The following is a 22,129-nucleotide window of genomic DNA, read 5'->3' on the forward strand; positions in this document are numbered from 1 at the left end:
TATATAATACAAATGCAGGGAAGCATACACCCAGGCACCCAGTTTCCAGGATTACCATCCCAGTCAGAAGGAAAGGACTGCTGGAATTGGTAGGTTCTCAGGAACCAGTAACACTTTACTCACATGTGTAACATCTTCCACAGTTATGACAGGCAGCTCCTGAAAGAGGCTCCTGAACTTCTTGCAGCTTGGTGAGTCTTTCAATCGCAGTGCACGCTGGTAGAGAGAGAGTCGATGGCCTGTGCGCACTAATGGATCTGACAGCCCTTTTCTAATGCACTCAATAGCCTAGGAACCAAGAAGACCTCAGGTAATGACCTGGGAAGAATATGTGAGTCTATTTCTACTGAGCCTTAATCTGATTTAAAGAGCACCAAGAAGGAAAGCAACAGAGAATAAAGAATGGTGTTAAAGGGGAATCTATTTTTTTTTCTTACTCTTATACTGAAGAAACTCCTTTTAAGTGATATTTTGCACCAGTGAAATAGCAGAAGACAGTTTCAGATTCTGATCCCAGTAGCACTAGAGTTACTCCCCATTTACACCAAACCCAAAACTAAAATCTTCCCCAAAGACTACTTGGAAATGATAACTTCTGTTCCGTAAATGGATGCGATTCAAATGAAATATTTAAAGTGTCTGATACTTGATTCAAAAACTAAACTAAAAATGCTCATGCCACATACTTTTGACCAACAGAAAATGTGGCCATGCTTTCCCCCATCACCCTAAACCACTGCAATGCACTTAAATGTACCAGTTAAGCAAACAAAGACCTGGAGAGGATCAAAGTAATCCATTCAGAGTAAGTGGCATGCAGGAATGAAGAGGAGGGTGCCACTGAACACACAGGATTTAATGCATATAAATCTTGATTCCAAGCATTGCTCTCTGGTAGTAGCAGCCAGTTAATCGGGGACAAATTTTCAACAAGGGTACCCAGCTACTTTAACAGCAGTTTAATTCAAGAACAGGTATGCTAGCTCTTGGTGCAAATATATGGAGGGTAAAACTGAGCCCAGCATAGGCCCTCTGCAGTACCAGGTTTACCATGGCGCCAGGCACAGAGTCACAAGAGGCCCCGGCCAACCCGTTCCCCCGGCCAACTGAGCCAGCCAGGAAAGCTGCCCCTGCCCCTGCCCCACCCCACCTCTTCCCATCGCTGGTCCACCCCAGCCCCGCCCCCGCTCCTCCCCCCCCCCCAACCTCCTCCCCTGAGCTACACGTCCTGGGGGACTGCAGCAGGGGTCGGGCGCGCCCTGCACTCACCAGGTGGTGGGACGTGAAACGACCTGGCCCCAGCCCGTTCCGCTCCGCACGGCTTCCAGCCGTGTCGTGTCGCTGGTGAGTGCTGGGGGGTGGTTCCCCCCTCCCCCTCCCGGGAGCCAAGGGAGCGGAGCAGAGCAGGCTGGGGCTGGGTCACTCCACTTCCCACCACCCCATGAGTACGGGGTCAAGTCCACCCTGCAATCACTGGAGAGCAGGAAATGGAGCAACCCAGCCCCAACCTGCTCTGCCACCTCGTGCTGGGGGGCGGTTCCCTTTTGCTCCCAAGCCTGGAGAGGAGATGGAGCGGTGGGGAAGGGGCATGGGATGGGGAAGAGAAGGGGATAGGGGAAGCGGGGACAGGAGGAAAGAGGCAGTGGGGAAGGAAGGGGGTTGGATGGGGAAGAGATGGAGCAGTGGGGAAGGGGAAGAGAAAGCGATGGGGGAAGCAAGGGCAGGGGACGAGGAGGAGACGGAGCAGTGCGGAAGGGGCATGGGATGGGGAAGAGAAGGGGATGGGAGAAGCGGGGGCAGGGGCGAAGCTGGAGCCCAGCATGCGGCATCCCCTTGGCAGAAGCTGGGGCTCCCCTGTTGACAAGAGGAGCCCCACCTCCCCCGCATCTGTACCACCCCGATGAGCCCCCCCAGACACCCTCCCCACTGAGCCCCAACTACCTGCACCTGGACCCCCACCCAAATGAACTCCACCTCCCCTGTACCTAGACCCCCCCACTGAGCCCCAAACACCTTCACCTGGATCCCCTGCAGAATCCCATTGCCCCTGCACCTGGAACCCCATAATGAGCTCCTGTGCATCCAGATCTCCCACTGAGCCACCCACCCCCAAATTGCACCACAGAGAAAACTCTTACCCACACCTGGATCCCCCCACACTAAGTCCCTCGGCACTTGGCCCTGATGCCAGGCTGAGCCTGCTCACCCAAACCTGGTGCGCCTGGCACAGGGGAGCAGGGCCCCAGAGTGTTTTTGGGGCAGGCCTGGCCCTTGCACTGTGTCAGGGTCGGGTGCAACCTCACTGCTGAGTCCTTGTCCCGGGGTGGGGTGGGGGGAGGCTGCAGGGTAATCTCCCACCTCCATGCAACCAGTGGCCTGTGCTCCCCACTGCTATGTTGGAGCCTCCACATTTATTTATAGACCAATACATTTTGCAGAATTTTAAAATATTGTGCATGGAATTCTTTAATTTTTTGGTGCAGAATCCCCTCAGGAATATGGGGTGCTGTGCAGCTGTGATGGTGGGACTGTGAGGAAGGTGGTGGGCAGTGGGGAGGTCTATGGGCAGGGGGCATTGGGTGAGTGATGTGGTGTGCAGGGTGCTGTGCAGTTGTGGTGGGAGGCCAGCGGGGGAGGTCTCTGGGAGGGGTGGGGGCATAGAGATCTGTGGCGGAGGTCTCTGGGCCAGGGGGCACTGGGCATAAGGGTGTGGCACTAGGCAGGGGGGCGGTGTGGTGTGAGCCCTCCCTCAAGGGGAAGGGGCATGCTGGTAGCACAGGGCTGGGCAGACCAGTGGGCGTCTGGCAGCTGCAGGTTTGTAAACAGTGCCCTCCTGCAGCCCGCCCTTCACTCTGGAGACTGACCGTCCCGCCACCCTGCACCTTGCCCCATGGGTGCCCACAAATATGTTCGGCACCAGGCCTACAAAAAGTTAATCCTGCCCTGGCCCTCTGCACTACTTCAGTCTTACGAATAGAAAGGTGGTCTGAGGGTTAAGGCACTAAATTGAGACTTGGGAGAACTTGGCTCTGCCACAGACTTTCTGTGTGACCGTTGGCAAGGTACTTCATACTTCTAAGCCTCATTCAGTTCTCATCTGTAAAATGGGAACAATAATGCATCATTTCTCCCACCTTCTATTTGTCTTATATTATTTAAACTGTAAACTATTCAGGGCAGAGACTATATGTATATATAGTGCCTAGCATAATTGGGCACTGATGAAAGTTAGGACTTGTAGGAGCAACTATAACACAAACAACAACAGATCAGTTGCCAGGCAGCTGCAGCCAGAGTCTCAGCTCCACCTGCAAACCAGGGGGAGAGACTCTACACCAGCTCTGAGTGGGCTGGTGCAGATGGGGTAGGAGAAGGGCAACTCAGACTTTGTCTACACTGGTGGCGGCATGTAGGGTATGTGTAGCTACATGCTACAGTGAACAGCAGGCTGCATCCATGCTGCAGTGTGTAGCTATACACATCAGCAAAAATCTCTGGCATCAGGGAAAGGCTGTCAGCAGGGAGCTGCAAATCCTCTCTCCACTGCCTCCCCTTGTCAGAGCCTTTCCCACTTCTATCAGTGGGGAGGCAGCAGGACACTACACCGCTAAAAACAGTGTAGGCGAGGAGGCGCTGTTTAGGCGTAGAGAGAGCCATGTAGGGTATATACCTTAAGGTTATGGTGTCTTTACTCGCCAAAGCAGTGCCTCACCATCTACACTCTATGTATATTGTTGGTGGGGGTGGGGGGAGAGAGAGTGCAGTGTATGTATTCTACACCCCAGCATAAGTGTAGACATAGCCTTAGGGTGCTGAGCTACAAAATTTGGAGCACACAGACTTCTGCTGCTGGCTGCTTTATCACAGCGATGTCTCATGCACCAATAGCAGCACCTGCTTACTGAAAGTGGGTGGAGGTCAAAGGCAGACCCAGACCTGCAAATTGGTGCCACTGGTTCCACCAGTCTGCTGCAAATGTCTGCCTAGAAGTGCCTGAGAACTCTGTAAGGCCTTACATAATCATTACATCCAAACATGCTATGCCATTCCCAAGCTGTTACATTTCTCTCCCTTGGCCACCTGCCAACTAATCACTTAGAAATCCAAGGACTGGTCTCCATGGACACAGTGTCTCTGAAAGCCTGATTGTATCAGGCAGCTAGAAAATGGCAAGTTTACCCACTGCACAATTAATTTGCTTTTATAAACTCATTCCATGGAGGGGGCAAGGATGTCAGGCAAAAGTGGAACAAATCCATCCCCGATGTAGTTCCAATACAGGCTCCAGAGTTCCACACAGCAGGGATAAACATGGCCCACCACATGTCCTTTACAATGCCTTATTCTGGATCCTAACTTCTCACTCAATCGGAGACTGATGGGCTGTGCTTTCTCTGCATGGATTTTGGGTGCAGTTCAGAGTTGTGGCATGGGAACTCTAGGGCTAAGGCATGGGCAATGTTGCCCCTGGAAGAGCTGTTTGTGGGGAGTGAATCTGGGACCCCTAGATCTAAAAGCAGGAGTCTCTACTACTTGAGCTAACGGACCAGGTCAATTAGCTCAAAGGTGATAGCAAAGTCAAACCTCTGTACATAGTCTAGCCACTAGGAGGGCACAGAGGGTATGTCTACACTGCAGCTGGGAGTGCTGTGTGGAGATTGTGGCATCAGCGGAGACTCGTAGGCCAACCGTGCTCAGGCCCAGGGGGTCAGGTGGGTCCAAGCTCAGGGAGCTAGCCTGAACCTCAGCCAGTGCCACAACAGCTACACTGCTATTTTTAGTGCTCTAGCTCAAGCCAAGCTAGCAGCAATCTGTCTCCCTGGGTTGGGAGGCACATTCCCAGCTGCTGGATAGTGTAGATATAGCTAAAGAGCCATACTGGGTTACCCCGGCTTCCACTTGCCAGAAGTTCTGCCCCTCACGGAGCAGCAAGTAATGAGGCCAGTTCTCTCTGGGCTTTGCTGAATTTAACCCTTTGGTGTGCCATTTTCCAGGTAATAGTAAGTTTACTATCTATTGATCACACTCTTCTCATACCATTTCTACTATGCGTTCAGAGCAATGAGCCCACTATTCTCTGGGTTGTCCAATGCAGGCCCTATTGTGGTACAGCACACTAGGCAACACACTAGTGTTCATTCAGTTTGTGAGATTGCTTCTTCTGGCACCTCAGGACTCTGCCATGCTTCTTGGCAGCCCATGGTCCATCTACAAGGCAGACTGGCATGATGGCACTTATCTCCCACAACCTGTCCAAAAAGCCACAATTCCTTCAGCGAGTGAAAGCAAATGGATAAGTGGCCTGGCAGACTTACAGGGAAAGGAAATAAGGCACCCAAGCCTGCCCTGAGGGCAAAAGCTACCCCTGCTTCCCATCAGGAACAGTCTATCTAACAGCTCCCGCCATAGCTCCTTGCCTGAGGAGCTAAAGAGGCCTCCTTTCCAGCTGCCTCTCCTCAGCATGTGAGCAGGGATTTTAACAGGAATACCCCCAAACACTGAGGAGGATCCAGAGTGAGAGCCCTCCTCTGCAAAAGCTCTCCCTGCCTCTCTGTGGCCCATGAAGCAGACTGGCTGAGCAGGCACTTGACTGGCAACTACATACAATCCCTGAGCTCGGAGGAATTCTCCACAGTGATAGAAAAACAATGCTGACCAAATATGAATCTGTTCATCCCTCACCAAGTCTCAAATGGTATGTCTGCACTGCAATGTAAGCCCAGAGTTAGTGGGACTTGAGTCAGCTGACCCATGTATTTTAACCCTATATTAAGACACTTCTAACCTGTGCTTGAACCTAGGGCTCTGGAGTCAACACGGAAGCATGCAGACATGAATCAAAACAACCATATCCCAGTCCCTAGTGCCCCCCGCCCCAAATTTCGCCGCTCTAGCCCTAGGACCATGGTGTACTGTGGGAAAAACTTTATTGCCCACCTTACACACTAGGAAGCAGCAGGCTTTGCAAAAGGTTTGATCGGTTCACTCTCCACTGAAAACCCAAGAGGCTCTCTGATAATGTGCTTGCAGATTGGTGATCAGAAGAGAATGGGTTAACACTGACCTGAGCTGCTATCATTTGCCAAGGGAAGGGAGGGGGCTTCCTTTTTCAGTTGAGTGGACTGCTGATTGTTAGGATAGCGAGGATTAAGGAAGCAGTCCCATGAAATTGTGGGATACTTCTGGCTGACTCCCAGGCCCGAGTCAAGCGGGGCTGTGTCTACCCTGCAAAGCAATAGGACTCGGACTCTGGGTACCAGCTTAACCCGAGCTCAGACCCTCCAAGATCCTGGAACCTGGGTTAGCACAATTGCAGTGCAGATGCCAGGGGGGTTAGGCTTGAGCCTGTTCTTATGCTGTAGTGTGGACATACCCAAAGACAAGTCCTACTTCACAAGAGAAGCCTATTAACTACCCTTGGGAACAAATCCATACCAAGCGCTGATGGCAGGTCTAGACTAAAAATTTACATCAGCTCATCAGCACCAATGCAGCTGTGCCACTGTAGCGCATCTGGTGAGGACATCTAAGCCGACGGGAGAGATCTCTCCCAACACCTTAATAACTCCACCTCTGCTCTCCCGCCAACAGCATCGTCTACATGGGAGGTTAAGGTTGGTATAACTACGCCGCTCAGGGATTTGGATTTTCCACACTGAGGAACGTAGTTATACAGAAGTATGTTGTGTAGACCAAGCCTAAGCCTTTTACAGTGCCTTCCCAGCACTCCTGCGCATATAAAATACATAGCTAGTATTGTTCTCCAGTGTAGAGCATGCAGATGGGGGATACCTGCTCATTGCGTTTCAAGTGCTGGTGTAAATTCAGAGCCAGTCGATCCCACCATCGTCCTCTGCTGTCTGTACAATACACTTCCTGAGACAAAAGATACTGCAGTTCTTCCACAGCCTCCTACAGCAATGCAAAACTCTTCTATTAGATAACACAGGAAAGCAAGCTGAAGTATCATTATACAATTAAGCCAGCTACGTTGCCCATAGTGCTGTAGTAACACAGTAGTATTACCCTTCCAAGTGTCTTCCCTCCTGCCCCACACTGGCCACTTTAACTCTCAGCAATTCTCAGCTCAAGTCCTTTTTACCCTTTAACATCCCTTTCTATAACAGCTCCTACGAACAGATAGAGAGTCATTTAGACTTACAGGTCAATTGCAAAGAGGAAAATGCATTTTCCCCTTTTTGTTTCATTATGATATACAAAGAAGGCCTGAAAATTGCTTGCTTGTTTTTTGGTTAAAGTGGTTTCCTTGGTGTTTTTCTTTCTTATATTATAAAGTTGTGTTCCTTGGCGGGGACCTCTTAAGCTGAAGATTCTTAGTCCTCAACTGAAGAGACAGAGCATTTCAGAGTCAGCTTCTCCCCCCGTCACCCCATCCAAGAGTTTTGCTTTACAAGGTGTTAACAAAATCCAATGAAAAGAAGATATCTTTAAACAGTATAAATAACAATCCCTCGGTGTTAGACTCTTGCCATATAATAATCCCCAAGTGGATCTTCCACAGCCTTCCACAGAGTCTTCCAGCTACAACAGGGAAGTCAAAACCTAATGTTGTTATGCAAGAAAAAAAAGTGGGGAAAAAAAAAAATGTTGAAAAAACTCTTCCAGGCCTTCCTTATAGATCCTCGTGCAGGAAGAAAAATGGCGCACTGTTTTTCTCTTCACAGGTTACCTTTAAGCAAAGCTGCACCAGATCCTATCATCTCTAAAGCTACACAACAGATAAAAATTTCATTGACTATTGCAATGTCAAACCCTTCTACAATATTCCTGTGAACTGTACCATCAATGAGGTCTGACACTATAATATAATGTACTAAGACTGCCACCCAAGGAAAATGTAAGGATTTTCTATCCGAGAGCCAGCGATAGTAATTTCATTACAGAAATATTAGCAATTAAAAATGAACCACTGCCTTGCACCATTGCTTTACCTCATACATATGAAGTCTCTGCAGTATTTCAACCCCTCGAGAGAGGATTCTTGTATACATCCACCCAACCGTAAAATGTCGCAGATACTCAGGTAAGTCTCTATGGCATCTTTAAAAAAAAGAAAGCATCAGAGATCATTTAAATAGGAATGACTATCAAATCATTCAGACTCTTTTTTACAAAGCACACAAATAGTTGAGCGCTTATAAAAACAAAACAACATTAAGTATATACAAAAATGCAGTAAAAAGAACATCAAGGTTGCAAAGTCTGCCACTCCAAAGTTCACAAGTGACAGAATTAAGGTGGCTGGCGCAATGGTTTAATATTAATATTTTGGCAGCCATGTCCTTTGGTTCAACAACCAGTGAAACTAAAGATTCACATATCATAGGTCAGTTAAAAGTTAAAAGTCATCTTATTTATTTATTTATTGTTTTTGTTTTTTACTTACAGGTATTCTCTACCAAGACAGACAATCAGCTAGCAGACAAACAGCTGGACAAAAGGCCACTGGCTGAAATAGCCTTTCCTGCTCTAACAAATTTACGTAACTTACAGATATTAGCCATCTTTTTTTTGATGGCATATACTATTCAAGGGCATGATATTAGTCTCACTGAAGAGAAGTTTTACCACTATCTTCAACAGGAGAAAGATCAAGCCCCCAAACGACCCTCCATGAATATGAGGTTAAGTTAGTTGCCATGAGAATGAATACGATGGCAAACACAGGGCTATGGTTTTCAAGGTATCATCAAGCTAGCAGACAAATAATTAAAATGAAACCTGATGAAGGACACTTGAACAACAATACATGTACGTTCAGTTCTCAGATCTTTAGTAATGCTTCCTGAATAACACCAACTTGGAAATTTCAGCAGATGAATAACCAATATGTTTTCCCATAACCTTTACAACATTACTTTGTTCTTTGTGAATTTTAAATTCTGCTGATTGCTGTTTGCCTAGCAGCCATAAACACAAACAGGCAAGTGAAAAATAGATTCTTGTTCTCCTTTATTTTGGCACGTAGGATACGGAGCTGTTTCAGTGCTTTATCTTTGTCTACCAATTCACTCTGCACTTTTATATAAAAAGTCTCTCCAATTTAAACCATTTAAAAGCTAAACAAATAAAGCAAGAAGTTCAAAGCTTTTAAGAACAGTGAAACTGCTGAATTCAACAGGCTCCAGTTAGCACACAAGAATACAAGCCTCCTTCAATAGGAGCTGCATCAAAAATGAGATCATGTATCTGCTAGTTGCATGTGAATTTCAACGTGCATTTCTGCTTTAGTACCTCAAAGAAGGATGATTTTTCAGTTCATGCCAGGTTTCTTTTGCACACATATAGAGATATTTAGCTTCTGTCCAGTTCCCATTAGCCATTGCAGTGGCTACATCATTTGACAAATGAGCAGCTGTTGCATATCTAACAAACAAAAACACCCAAACCACAAATACAAAAATAAATACCAGGTGCAAAGAGAGTTTACAGTTAAAAATAACTCATTCCCTTTATACAATGTTATCTGATTTCCCTCCCACCCTCATCTCCCAAGGCATTTAAAAAAACAAAAACAAAACAAAAAACCCTCAAGGCCAACTTGATTCCTGGAGTATTCTGAAGTGAATGGAGTATACGTCAGGGTGCATTACGTTTAAAATGTTTTCTCTAGTATAAAACACTTGTATCATCTTCTCATTGCTCTAGGAATTCATTCCAACAGCAGGCATTGCAATTTAATGTGCAGCTTTCATCAGTAGATGACCATGAAGCAATGAGGTAAGCTACTCTGGTTTAGAATGTAAGGTTACTAAGCATTACAAATTTTGGGAGGGTTCTTAGTAGACTCTATATTAACGAACCACAAATATACTGTTGTGTGTTTTCCTCTGGTCTTCTATTTGCCCTACAATTTATGGCAATAGCACAGATAAGATGACATGGTATAGGCAATAATAGTGCTTATCTAGAAATAAACACATGGCTGTCATTGCTGCATTTCACATGCTGCCTCCATAAATCAGTTTCCAGCTAGCCAAAGTTCCTCCTACCTGATGAGATCTTCTCTGTCCTGGAAGATTGCTGTTTTCCTATTTACTGTGTAACTGGGAAACACCGTACGACCCATGTTTACCATAAGCAAGGTGGAAAGCTGGCCTTGGCCACCACTAGCTGCTTCCTCATCCTCCACTGAATCGGTGAGTGAGAACAGCAGTAAAACTCGAGAAAATACTGCTCGGGGGCCTTTACAGACCCTGACAGACTTCCCAGAAAGGTCCTTAGCCCTAGAAGCCAAGCAAAATGTTTATCCAGATGTAATTTGCTTCCAAACCAATTATTATACAGCTTGATTTTCCCTACCGTATGAAGGAGCTTGAGAAACTACATAGTATACGTGGTCTCTAATGAAAAGCCAGATATAGGTACTTAATACATAGCAAATATAACATTTCAGTAAGTGAAGTGGAATAACTTGACTACATATATACTCTACAAAAAGTAAGATTATCTCTCTGGCAACGACTTGCTGTGTAACTTTGGACAAGTCAACAAAAATCAGGTCCTAAAGTGGAACACTCAAAATGGAAGGCACTGAAAATCAGAGGCCATTTTTGAAACTACATCCTTTCACTTCTCTGAGGATTTGCAAGACTTAATTCATTAACGTTTACCAAATGCTTTGAGATTTTCATATGGAAGATTTAGAAGAAGTGCAAAGCATTATTATTATCATTATTGAACCTACGTTCAAATTTTATATTTAAACCCTCATTACAGGTTTTCATTGAAGCGGACAAGAATCTGGAAATTCAGCATCAAATTTAAAATGCAGTCCCCACAATAATGTGCGATTTTTGCTGAAATATAGTGCAGGGGCAGGCCAAATCCAGCCTGCTGCTGCTTCATTTCATCCAGCCCATGGCAAGTCTCCGTGCTGCAGGCTGGAAGCCCCGAGCCTCGGCGCCCCCCCTCGGGGCTGAAGGCAGGGTTGCCAGGCCATTAAAAATCTGGTCGGCTCCACGCAGTTCCCAGAGGCGACCGGCATGTCCTAGCGGCCCCTAGGAGCAGGGACGATCAGGGAAGCTCCACGCGCTGCCCCCGCCCCCAGCACGAGCTCCGCAGCTCCCATTGGCCAGGAACTGTGACCAATGGGAGCTGCAGGGGCAGTGCCTGCGGGCAGCGCACAGAGCCCACTGGCCCCTCCGCGTAGGGGCCAGACATGCCAGCCGCTTCTGGGAGCGGCGTGGAGCCAGGGCAGGCAGGGAACCTGCCTTAGCCCCGCTGCACCACTGACTGGGAGCCACCTGAGGTAAGCGCCGCCCAGGCAGAGCCCACACCCGGAACCCCTACCACCAGGTCAGAATCCCCTCCCGCACCCAAATTCCCTCCCGGAGCCCGCATCCCGAACCTCCTCCTGCACCCCAACCCTCAGCCCTGAGCCCCTTCCTGCATCCCAAACCCCTCATCCCCAGCCCCACCCTGGAGCCCACACCCGCAGCCCTAACCCCCCCTCCCGCATCCTAACCCCCTGCCCCATCCCTGTGGGTCAATGGCCCCTGATAGAAAAAAGGTTCCCCATCCCTGCTGTAGTAGATAATTCTTCGATTACAGGACCTTGAACAGTATACGATCTTGTATATTCTACATATACAAAAGGTAGTCAAAGGATGGAAGTCTGGCCATTACTGTGAATTTCACTGATTTTTCTTTTCAATACAATGGTACTTGCTGCATACACTCTTGAATACAGTTTACAGATGAAAAATCCAAATAAAAAAAATTTAAACAATTGTCTAAATACATATCTATCTGCTAGACCACGGGTCGGCAACCTCTGGCATGCGGCTCGCCAGGGTAAGCACCCTGGCGGGCCAGGCCACTTTGTTTACCTGCCGTGTCGGCAGGTTCGGCCGACTGCGGCTCCCACTGCCCGCAGTTCACTGTCTCAGGCCAATGGGGGCTGCGGGAAGTGGCGCGGGCAAGGGATGTGCTGGCCGCAGCTTCCTGCCGCCCCCATTGGCCTGGGACAGCAAACCGCGGCCAGTGGGAGCTGCAATCGCCCAAACCTGCCGATGTGGCAGGTAAACAAACTGGCCTGGCCTGCCAGGGTGCTTACCCTGGCAAGCCGCGTGCCAGAGGTTGCCGACCCCTATGCTAGACCATCATATTCTTCCCTGTATGTGAGTATTTAAACAATTATGGAAATGGTAGTTACTCCATAATCCTAAAGGTGCTATTATTTTAAATCTGCACTCTGGTCCTGTGGAGAAGTAGAAAAGATCTCATACTGAATCAAAGGGGAAGTATAAATGGTGGTGACAGTCCAATCTTAGGTGAGTAAACTTGTACAGTAATGTACATGCAAGAAAAAGTGCTTTAAGACAGATCCATGGAACTTAAAGGTAGCAGTTTCATGTACGACTAAAGTAAGGTTAGGAGTCTTTTGTAGTAAGCAACATTCTAGTACAGGTCTGTACCAGAGGCAAAATCCTGAAGCCTTTACATGAGACGTCTGAATTCAATAGGACTACTCACCTGCAGGATCAAACCTATGTCATAAACTGCCACTTACTTCAATAGTTTTACACCTAGCACCCAAAAAATATTTAGACAAGAAAAGCATACAAAGGACAAAGACCTACTATATCACTTAACATGTTAAAAGGGGCATTGGGAGAGAGAGAAGAGAAGGAGGGAATTACAAAGGGTATTTTAGAAGTAAGGAAATTTAAGGGGAAAAACCATCCCCCAACAATATAGAAGCTTTAGCCTTCTCTCTTAATAATATGAAAATCAAGAAAAGGAAGGCACAGACACATGTAAATACTGGAACTATAATGGAAACAGCAAGACGACAACAAAAATCTAGAGCATTTCTTGTCTTTATTTAAAGGTGTCGGTCTCTCAGGATTCAAGGCTTCCGGAAAGAGATTCTATAGATTTTCCCAGTAATGAGAGCAAGTCTAGAAGGCACAAATAAACTTGTTTAAAATAAATTTATATACGGATTCTTTTAAAATAGATGCTAACAGATCCTACCCAGCTCACAAGTGTTACTGTAACAGAATTTCTTTAGCTATCAGCCACAATTACACAATAACAATGCTGTTTCCACAATTCGTTACTCCTGAAGGTTTCCAAAAATTTATTGCAGTGCAACTCTTAAAGATTCTTTCAAGTTCTTATTTTAGTAATTTTATTGTTATATTTTTACACTCCCCCGCCTTGTTCGTGATTACCTCTTGCAAGCTTCAAAATACCATTTCTGAACACAGGCTCAGTCCTGCCAATCACATAAGCAGTTCTATTGAGTTCAATGGCACTGCTCACATGCATAAATGTTTGCACTATCAGGGCCTATCTTTGCCCTTTATTGTTTGGCCAGTGTAGATTCTGCCCACCCCACCCCATGTTTTTTGAGACCAAGCGAACATTGGATCTTGTGATATACTAGTAATATCCACTACAAAGAAGTAACCCCTTCCCATGGTGACTTCCTCGTCACTGAAGTAATTCTCCCTTAGGCAGGGTTGCCTTACAGGATTTTTTTTCTTCACCAGGAGGCCTTTCAGAGGTTGGCCCCTTAAATTTGGCAAAATCAAGTTACTACAGCCCTAATATGGCTATTTTGCAACTTGGCGTTGATAGCTTCATCTTTTTGACTTCCAACTACATTGCTGAAGATTCATATTCTCACAGCTCTGCTTCACCGATTTTCTTAGGTACTAGGACCATATGTCTTGTCAGATGAGAAATCAGGGCTCCGAAGTAAAGCAATTTACCTCAGCTCCCATATTAAGTCTATGGCAGAGCTGGGAACAGATTCAAGGTCTCCCAATCACTAGTCCCCTGCTCTTAATCTCTAGACCTTGTTAGAGTCAATTAATACATTTGTTAATAACTGTTGGTTAATTTGTGCTTCTCAATTCATTCTGTTCAGTTTCTGATATCATCACTATAATAAGCAAACTGCCTGCAGTACCGCATTAAGCAACACGACTAGCATCTATTACATGATATTCTTAGGAGGAAGATTGCATGTTCTAAATACACTTTTATTAAGGCTGTGCTGTGTGTTTATATTAGTGAAGGTAGTCCAAAAAAACAGAAAGTGATGACATTTGAGGTGGTTCTCTGATCTTGCAGGTGTTCATCCACAGTTTTGGACCAGCCCCCAAATAACGATGCCTCCTCCAGAGACAAATTTTATGCCCTTGAGGCAGATAATTTCATTGTGCCAGAATAGTGGGGTCGTTGACCCAGGTCCTTATACCAAGGCTTGGCTACACTTGCAAATTACAGCGCAATAAAGGAGCCTCAGGTGCACTAGCTCACTACCTGTCCACACTGGCAAGGCACGTAGAGCGCTCTGAGTCCGCGGCTACAGTGCTGCTGGTACTCCACCTCGGCGAGTAGAATAACGTTTGCTGTGTCCCTGCTGGAGCGCCGCAGCGCCACTGTGAACGAGGTGTTGCATTACTACGTTCTGACTGACCTCCGGAAACGTCCCATAATCCCCTTAAGTCAAGTGGCCACTCTTGTCATTGTTTTGAAGTCACTGTAGGAATGCAGATATGCCCTTTCAAAGCTCCGTTTCTGACAGCTGGCTGCTTATTTGCTCCGAGACAAAGGAACCATTACTGAGGAATGCTGCTTGCTTTGAGTGAGAGAGAGAGAGAGGGGCGGGGGGGAGGTCTGTTGCTGTCTGAACTTACAAGACAGCATGCTGACATGCTCTCAGCCCCCCAAAAACCCACTCTCTCTCTCTCTCCACATACACACTCCACCCCACCCCCTGCATTTGAAAAGCATGTTGCAGCCATTTGCATGCTGGGATAGCTATCACAATGCACTGCTCTTTGTGGCTTTGCAAGAGCTGCTAATGTGGCCACACCAGTGCGCTTCCAGCTGAGAGTGTAAACCCTTGGCAGCGTTTTCCCTGCTGTGGTCTCCAAAGGCTGGTTTAACTCCCGGCGCTCTACAACTGCAAGTGTAGCCATGCCCTTAGTGGTATCCTGAGCCTACATCATTAAGCACCTGAGAAGGACTCAGATCTTGAACTCAATGCAACATTACTTGGCCAGTCAATTGGTGTTCAGTGTAGAGAGCAGAGGACAGGTTGATGCGCTCTTTTTGTTTGTTAGCTCTGGAGAATCACAGTAAAATTACTAGGATCGGACAAAGTACTGTGTCTATTTTGTGTGGTTTTGGGTGGTATTATTTTAAGTTCTCATCAACAATGGTGAATTTAAAAAGATGAAAATGACAGGTAATAAGGATCTAGTGAAATTTTCAAATAATATTTGGCAAATTTTAAGACAAAATGTTGATCTTCAATTACTTGAAAGCTTTAAAAAAAAAAAAAATCATGCAACAACTGATATCCACATTAGGTAGACTAGAAACATTGCAAGATACAGCCTAACCAGAAACAGCAGTAGAACAGCAAACTGCGTACTGAGGGCAATAAATTCTTCCTCTGTTTTATTACATTCCATTATATTGGGATTTAATATAAGGTGTTAAGACATTTCTTTAAAGTAAAATAGGACCAGCATATCCAAATCACTGAGAATATTTCAGTTGATAATACAAGTAATTTTTTTAGCCTCTCTTTGTATTTATTGGATTCCATATTCCTAAATCAAGTAAGTATGCAAATGTCAACCAAGAAAGTTCTCTCCTCAAAATTATAATGTAGTTCAAATAACTAATATCAAAGAGTGAAACTGAAATCTCATGGGAGGGAAATATTTTCAAACGGCAGTATTTTAAAACTGGGTTACACTTGACAAACAACTGCAGCTCCTGAAGACAAAGCTATTTTATTAGCAAACTCAGTCGCAGTAGCCAATGTTTTAACTGACATGAAGTGCCATACCTCGGGTCATGGCACTTTCATCTATTCTCCAGGCTAAATGTAGTGAAATGTTGCCTGAGCCAAACGCTAGCTATTCTTTGCTACCATTAAAATATATTTAACAGGAAGGGGAACAGCAAATGTCATATTGTAAAGTGCCAACAATGATTGAATCTGCTTCTATATAGCTACATTCATGAAAACAGGATCTCAACTAGGCTTGGTTGAAACACTGCAAAAGATAAGTATGATAACTTCTTTAGACAGGTGATTATCCTGTTTAGTGTATAGAAATCGTGTTATGATTTTCTTTTATATGTAATCCTTTTCTTTCCATTATCTGTACTCACTTTTTTTTAAATCTCAAATCTTTGATAAGCTTATCATTATTTTCACTATAAATATATTCCAGTGCTCTGGTATTATACAAGGAGCTGATCCTGAGTTGAATCATTCAGCCTGGTGTGTATATTGTTTCTCTGGAAACAGCAGACTTTGCATTTCTGTGAATGTTCTGTGGTTAAGGGCAGGACACTACAGGGGAACACTTCAAAGGGGTTTGGGGACTGGAGTGCACCTATTGTTAACCTGCTAGGCAAAGTAAAGCCTGGCATAGCCCAGAGGAGATTAACAGGCTGATGGCATCAGGGAGCTGAAACCTAGTTAAGCAGCAGCAAGTCCCCCTCTCACTAAAGGCAGGGTGTACCAGGGTGACTCACAGTCCTGGGCACCCCAAGAACCATCACAAATACCAAGGGATGTTTAGGTAACGTGAAAGAAACTTTATTGGTGGGACGGACATTACACTATTTTGATGTGAACATCTGTCCAAAGCACAAAATTTAAAACAGACTTCTGCTTCTGCCAGAGGAGCAAGGATCTCTGGGAACAGGACTGAAGAATGTCAGCAGCATGGGAAATCTTACAAAGTGACATTCCACAATATAACCTCCTCCATCTCTCTACTGACCATCTTCACCTTGTGTAGTAGCAAAGGTAGAGATGGGACCAGACCAAAACCTTAAAACTGAACCTAACCCCTGAAAGGTTGGATAAAGGGAGCCAAATCAGAGTTGCTACTCCCATCCCAAAGGTTTTGCTCTCAAAAATGATCCAAACTCAGGGAAAGGAGAGACATGGAGGTGGGGACGAGGGGGAAGAAAACAAAAGAAAGGGACACGATAATGGATGACTAGTGACAGAGAACAGTTTCAGGGCAGGTGGCCTGAGAGGCAATCGGCTGGAGTAAGCAGGTGGTCTTCCCTGGCATCTTCTTTCTTAAGACTGCCAAAAAAAGCTACTACTACCCCACCCCAAGCCACAAGGCCTGTCATCTTAAGGAAAGTGGTTACTACTCACCACCCACCCACCCACCCCCACTCTAGCCAGACCAGCAAATGAAAACAGGTGACTCTGGCCTTATCATTTATAAGCAGGGTCCAGGAAAAGTCCCTCCCCCAGACTCAGCATTTGTTGATTTTGTGCATCTACCTGTATTCTGCACTATGTTTTGCTTCATGCGTCTCACCATATTTTAGACAACTTGGGGGAGCTGTTTTTTGCTGCTTGCTCCAATACATATTTGGGGCAATGCTAGTGGATGGCTAACAACATACTCTTATAACCGACCACACTGTATTTTCCTTACACAAGGAATCTCACTGATGCAGTTCCAGCAGTAAGAGGTGAAGGATTAGGCCCAGTAAACGTATTCAGATTTGTGCTGCTGAGCCACAGTTTGCAGAAGCCTTATTTTATTACTTTCATGTAGTCCCACAAACACAGCAAGAATTATTTACAAAGGGAAAACAAATTAAGCTAAAATAATGTCATAAGTGACCTGGGGAAACTTGGAAAACTCCATACTATGGGGCTTTGTCCTTTGAAATGCAAAACTCAAGAGATTGAGGTTTTGTCAAAACTAAAGCACAGCCATCCAAGCTCAAGTCTAAAGAGAAGAAAAAGGTTGAAGCACTAAATACCTTTCTCTGGTTGCTCTTTTAATTTTGTATTTGACTCATGTTATAGCACTGTTAATAAAATTATGACTAAAACCTTAATGCTTTTCAGATGTTAGCTACTACACTTCTTTATGCTTTAATTCACAATGCATAAAAAATGTTTTTCATTTCCAAAATGTATCTAAAACTCATGGTCTTCTCAAAAATAATTTATATTCATCTACAGAATTAACTACTGGATTTTACATAAAAAGCCCAAATGGTACCTTTTCAAAATCACTGCCCCAATACCAGCCTGATCCCTGCTGAAGATCGAACGTTGTTTTGACAGTCTGAGAAAGTCCTCCACCAGCTGCTGTTTCTGACCATTTGGGTTTTTCAGGTGAAAGGTTTTTGCTAATGTTTTTAGCTCAGGAGCAGAAAGCAAGTCCAGCCCCTCAGAAAGGTTTTGTAATTCAGATTCTGCAGGTACAAAGAAAAATACTTATGCATTCACAATATTACATATGATACTTTAAAGTACAGAGAGTTTCTGGATAGTAGAAAGTCCTATCTACATATGAAATATCTATGGACTAGTAACTTAAACTAACTTTCCAAATATAGTTTGAAATTTACTTAATTTATTATGAAGATTAATAATTAACAGAAGCTTAACGATCAGGAAAATTCCATGGCAATTTCAAAACAAAACACAAGTGTACAGAAATCTGGTTCAGTTAAATCTGAATCAAACTGACAGTCCAGGCAAACAAATTAATTTTTATCTTCTCGTCCTAATGACTGAAATCTAGTCTGTTCTGTCCCAAAAAAAAAACCTTGCCGATCTCTCCCTCTTCAACTGATCTGCACTAACTTCTATTATTAACTTAATGGAGCAAGCTGCCAATCTGCCTGAATTGCTCAACTAATAGTCCTCAACTTGACTCCCTTAATTGGCCACCCCAAGACACAGACTGGCGGCAGCAGCAAGAAAAGGGAATTTAATTCTAACAACATGCAGTCATTTCCCATACCTGTTTGCAGAAAGCCTGCTTCAACCAATTCTCCAATTACTGGCAACAAATCTGCACTGATCTCTGCATATTCTATTTTGTTAATTTTTATCCAATTCAGCTTGCGTTGAAAAAGTCTTACATATAACTTCTGTCCACCAGCTGTAGTTTGTATTTAAATGGGGAAAGAGAAAAAAAATAATTAAAGCGTAAAAAAAAAAAAAATCGCATTATATACATATACCTACAAAAATATCACTCTGATACATCTTGTCTATTAAAAGAAGACAGGCAGCTTTAAGATATTTTACTGAATCAACTTGTAAAAATATCGGATTTTAGCCTTTGAAATAACATGCCAAGCACAGAGCTTTGTATATGGGCTTGCAAAACTGATGGAATGATTGTTAAAAATATATTGTGTACATGCAGTGCTAACCTCACAATGATTTTGGAAAAAAAAAAAAAAAAAAAATTTAATGGCAACTTCACTATTCAAACTTAAATAGCCCAGATGCTTACATTCTCTCTCTTCAAACGAGCAAAACTGATTAAGTAATGTTAGACTGAATGACAGTCTCTTGTTCTGAAGAAAAGAAGTACACAGAGGATTTTCAATGTACCTTTGTGCTTTGGCAACAATATGTATATTTTTGATTTTTTGCTGATCAGTAGTTGCAGATTGATGTATTTATACCACAGTCACAGCACTATCTGATCTGCCTCTGAATGGGGTCTTCAGGTCCTTATTTTTGCCAAACACAGACACTGATTAAGCCATACATATTTAATAGATCTCAACTTAAATTGCAATTTTGCTCTGAAAAGAGGCCATTTTAAGGTCATATGTTAGCAACTCAATGATTCTAGGTCAAAGCTAATCTGATCAGATCAGTAAAAAGATATTTTAACTGCTAACTCTGCTAAATTCTACTTGGAATCAGAAAGTCAAACTTGTTTCTTTCCTTCTTATGTATCAACACCAGCATTTTAGAGGCCAAATTATGTCAATTACACCTGTGCAGCTCTTTTGCAAGCGAATTATGCCCTCAGTTGGACTCATGAAATCCCAATGGTTTAAACGGGATTATACAGATGAGACTATCTTTGATTGTGTGGCACAAGGGTAAATAGAATTTAATTGATGCTGGAAATTAACCAAACCTTGCACATACTCAGACCCTGGGGCAACTAACAAGAATAGAGTATTGTTTTAGAGACAAGTTTTTCCCTCAGAGTTAACTCAGGGCATCACCTGCACCACCGCCACTAACTTAAACGGAGATGACTCCAAATACACCCAGGGACTAAGTCAGGGGTCGGCAACCTTTCAGAAGTGGTGTGCCGAGTCTTCATTTATTCACTCTAATTTAAGGTTTCGCGTGCCAGTAATACATTTTAACGTTTTTAGAAGGTCTCTTTCTATAAGTCTATAATATATAACTAAACTATTGTTGTATGTAAAGTAAATAAGGTTTTTAAAATGTTTAAGAAGCTTCATTTAAAATTAAATTAAAATGCAGAACCCCCCACAGACCAGTGGCCAGGACCCAGGCAGCGGGAGTGCCACTGAAAATCAGCTTGTGTGTCGCCTTCGGCACGTGTGCCAAAGGTTGCCTACCCCTGGACTAAGTCTTTTGAGTAAGAATGTGCCATTTTACAGACACTTCAGAGTAGAACCACACTTCTGGCTATACTGTGCCTCATTCTGGCTGTCCAAGCCTGATCTAGTTTTCTAATCACTTTTTTAACCAAGATGATGCTAGTGTATAGGATTAGCACTATAATCTTAGCCAAAACCCAATGAAGTCAACGGAAACATTCCTGTTGACTTCAATAGGTTTTTTGGATCAGACTTTACAGAAGGAATATCCTATTTTTGGCTTAATGTGCAAGTTCCATACACACTTGAAAAATTTTGTAATGTATCTTCAAGTAGGTTTACAATTTACTACTGAGAAACAATTCTTATATTTCAAATTTTCAGATGGCTGGTCAAAGCAAATAGGGTTTGCTTTTCTTTCAGCACAAAAAACATCAAAGCCAGATCTGTCACCAGTAAAAATACATCTTATTTCAATCCGTTTACTCTTGCACAGAACAAAAGTCTTCCAAGAAGTGTCATAAATCCATCTGACATCTCTAGCTATGACATTTTGCATTTGGATCTTTGCTTTAGCTGAAAAATAGGAAAAAAAAAAATCACATTTATCCAAATAGCTCCTTATTGTCTACAGCGTTTCCCAAACTTGGGACGCTGCTTGTGTAGGGAAAGCCCCTGGTGGGCCGGGCCCGTTTGTTTACCTGCCGTGTCCGCAGTCCGGCCGATCGCGACTCCCACTGGCCGCGGTTCGCTGCTCCAGGCCAATGGGAGCTGCTGGAAGTGGCGGCCAGTACATCCCTCAGCCCACGCCGCTTCCTGCCGCTCCGATTGGCCTGGAGCAGCGAACCGTAGCCACTGGGAATCACGATCGGCCAGACCTGTGGACGTGACAAGCAAACAAACCGGCCCGGCCCACCAGGGGCTTTCCCTACACAAGCGGCGTCCCAAGTTTGGGAAACACTGGTCTACAGATATTGAAGAATGAAAGGTAAACCACATAATGCTGGCATTAACCTGCCCTTGAAAGATATAATCAATTTGAAATCTAATCATTTAAAAAAAAAAACAGAAGTAGCTTCAGGTATAGCACCTGCTTGCACTGTGACATTTTTTCTCGTTTTACGATAAAATTTTCCTATTTAACAAAAGTTCTCTCCTCTGTTGCTATGTGAAAGACTCAAACAAAAGGAAATACGATCAATGACTATCCATTTATATGCCGTAGGTGTACAAGGTGTTTTGCAAACATAGGACCAGGTCCCTGCTCCAAGGATCTTACATTTTTAGAACTTGATGCTAACAAACACTTACTAAAAGGGTAAGTAACTCTTCATACAAGCAGTCCCACATTAGAACTACTCGCACATGTAAAGTTACTCATATGTGTTGGCAGAATCTAACAGTGCAGCAGTGTGATTATATAGGAACATCAGAACAGGAAATTAATTTATTTCTCACTAAGATGAAAGATATGCAAAAATTACACAAAAACATCGCCCATAATTTAATTTGGATATTAAGAAAACCTCATTAATAGAAGGTTGTCTGGTTGGTGGATTTAAAATGTATTTACTTTCAGCATCCTTCTGCATGCACGTAGTGCTCTGACTCTTGATGAGCTACTAACTTGTTTACCACTGTCGGTTCCTGCTCAACTATAACTGATCAATAATAAAAGCAGACATATTAATTTAAACACTATTAGTTCTGATGTAATTAGAAAATGGCAGCTGACTTATACATGCTT

The 22,129-nt window shown here is 44.2% G+C and overlaps 1 protein-coding gene across 8 annotated transcripts in view; it reads right to left on the bottom strand.

The window, feature by feature from the left end:
• FAN1 (FANCD2 and FANCI associated nuclease 1) overlaps nt 1-22,129 on the bottom strand; it is a 44,646-nt gene that overhangs the window by 9,139 nt on the left and 13,378 nt on the right. For all 8 annotated transcript variants that reach the window (XM_034784156.1, XM_034784149.1, XM_034784155.1 and 5 more), the window contains 7 exons: nt 18,801-18,941; nt 18,051-18,246; nt 10,014-10,247; nt 9,256-9,387; nt 7,953-8,061; nt 6,793-6,912; nt 124-288 (listed from right to left, as the gene is read on the bottom strand). In XM_034784156.1, coding sequence (XP_034640047.1) covers nt 124-288; nt 6,793-6,912; nt 7,953-8,061; nt 9,256-9,387; nt 10,014-10,247; nt 18,051-18,246; nt 18,801-18,941 — 1,097 coding nt within the window. The remainder of the gene's footprint in view (nt 1-123; nt 289-6,792; nt 6,913-7,952; nt 8,062-9,255; nt 9,388-10,013; nt 10,248-18,050; nt 18,247-18,800; nt 18,942-22,129) is intronic.

Source organism: Trachemys scripta, chromosome 10 (genome assembly GCF_013100865.1).
Source record: "Trachemys scripta elegans isolate TJP31775 chromosome 10, CAS_Tse_1.0, whole genome shotgun sequence".
Lineage (NCBI taxonomy): Eukaryota > Metazoa > Chordata > Testudines > Emydidae > Trachemys > Trachemys scripta.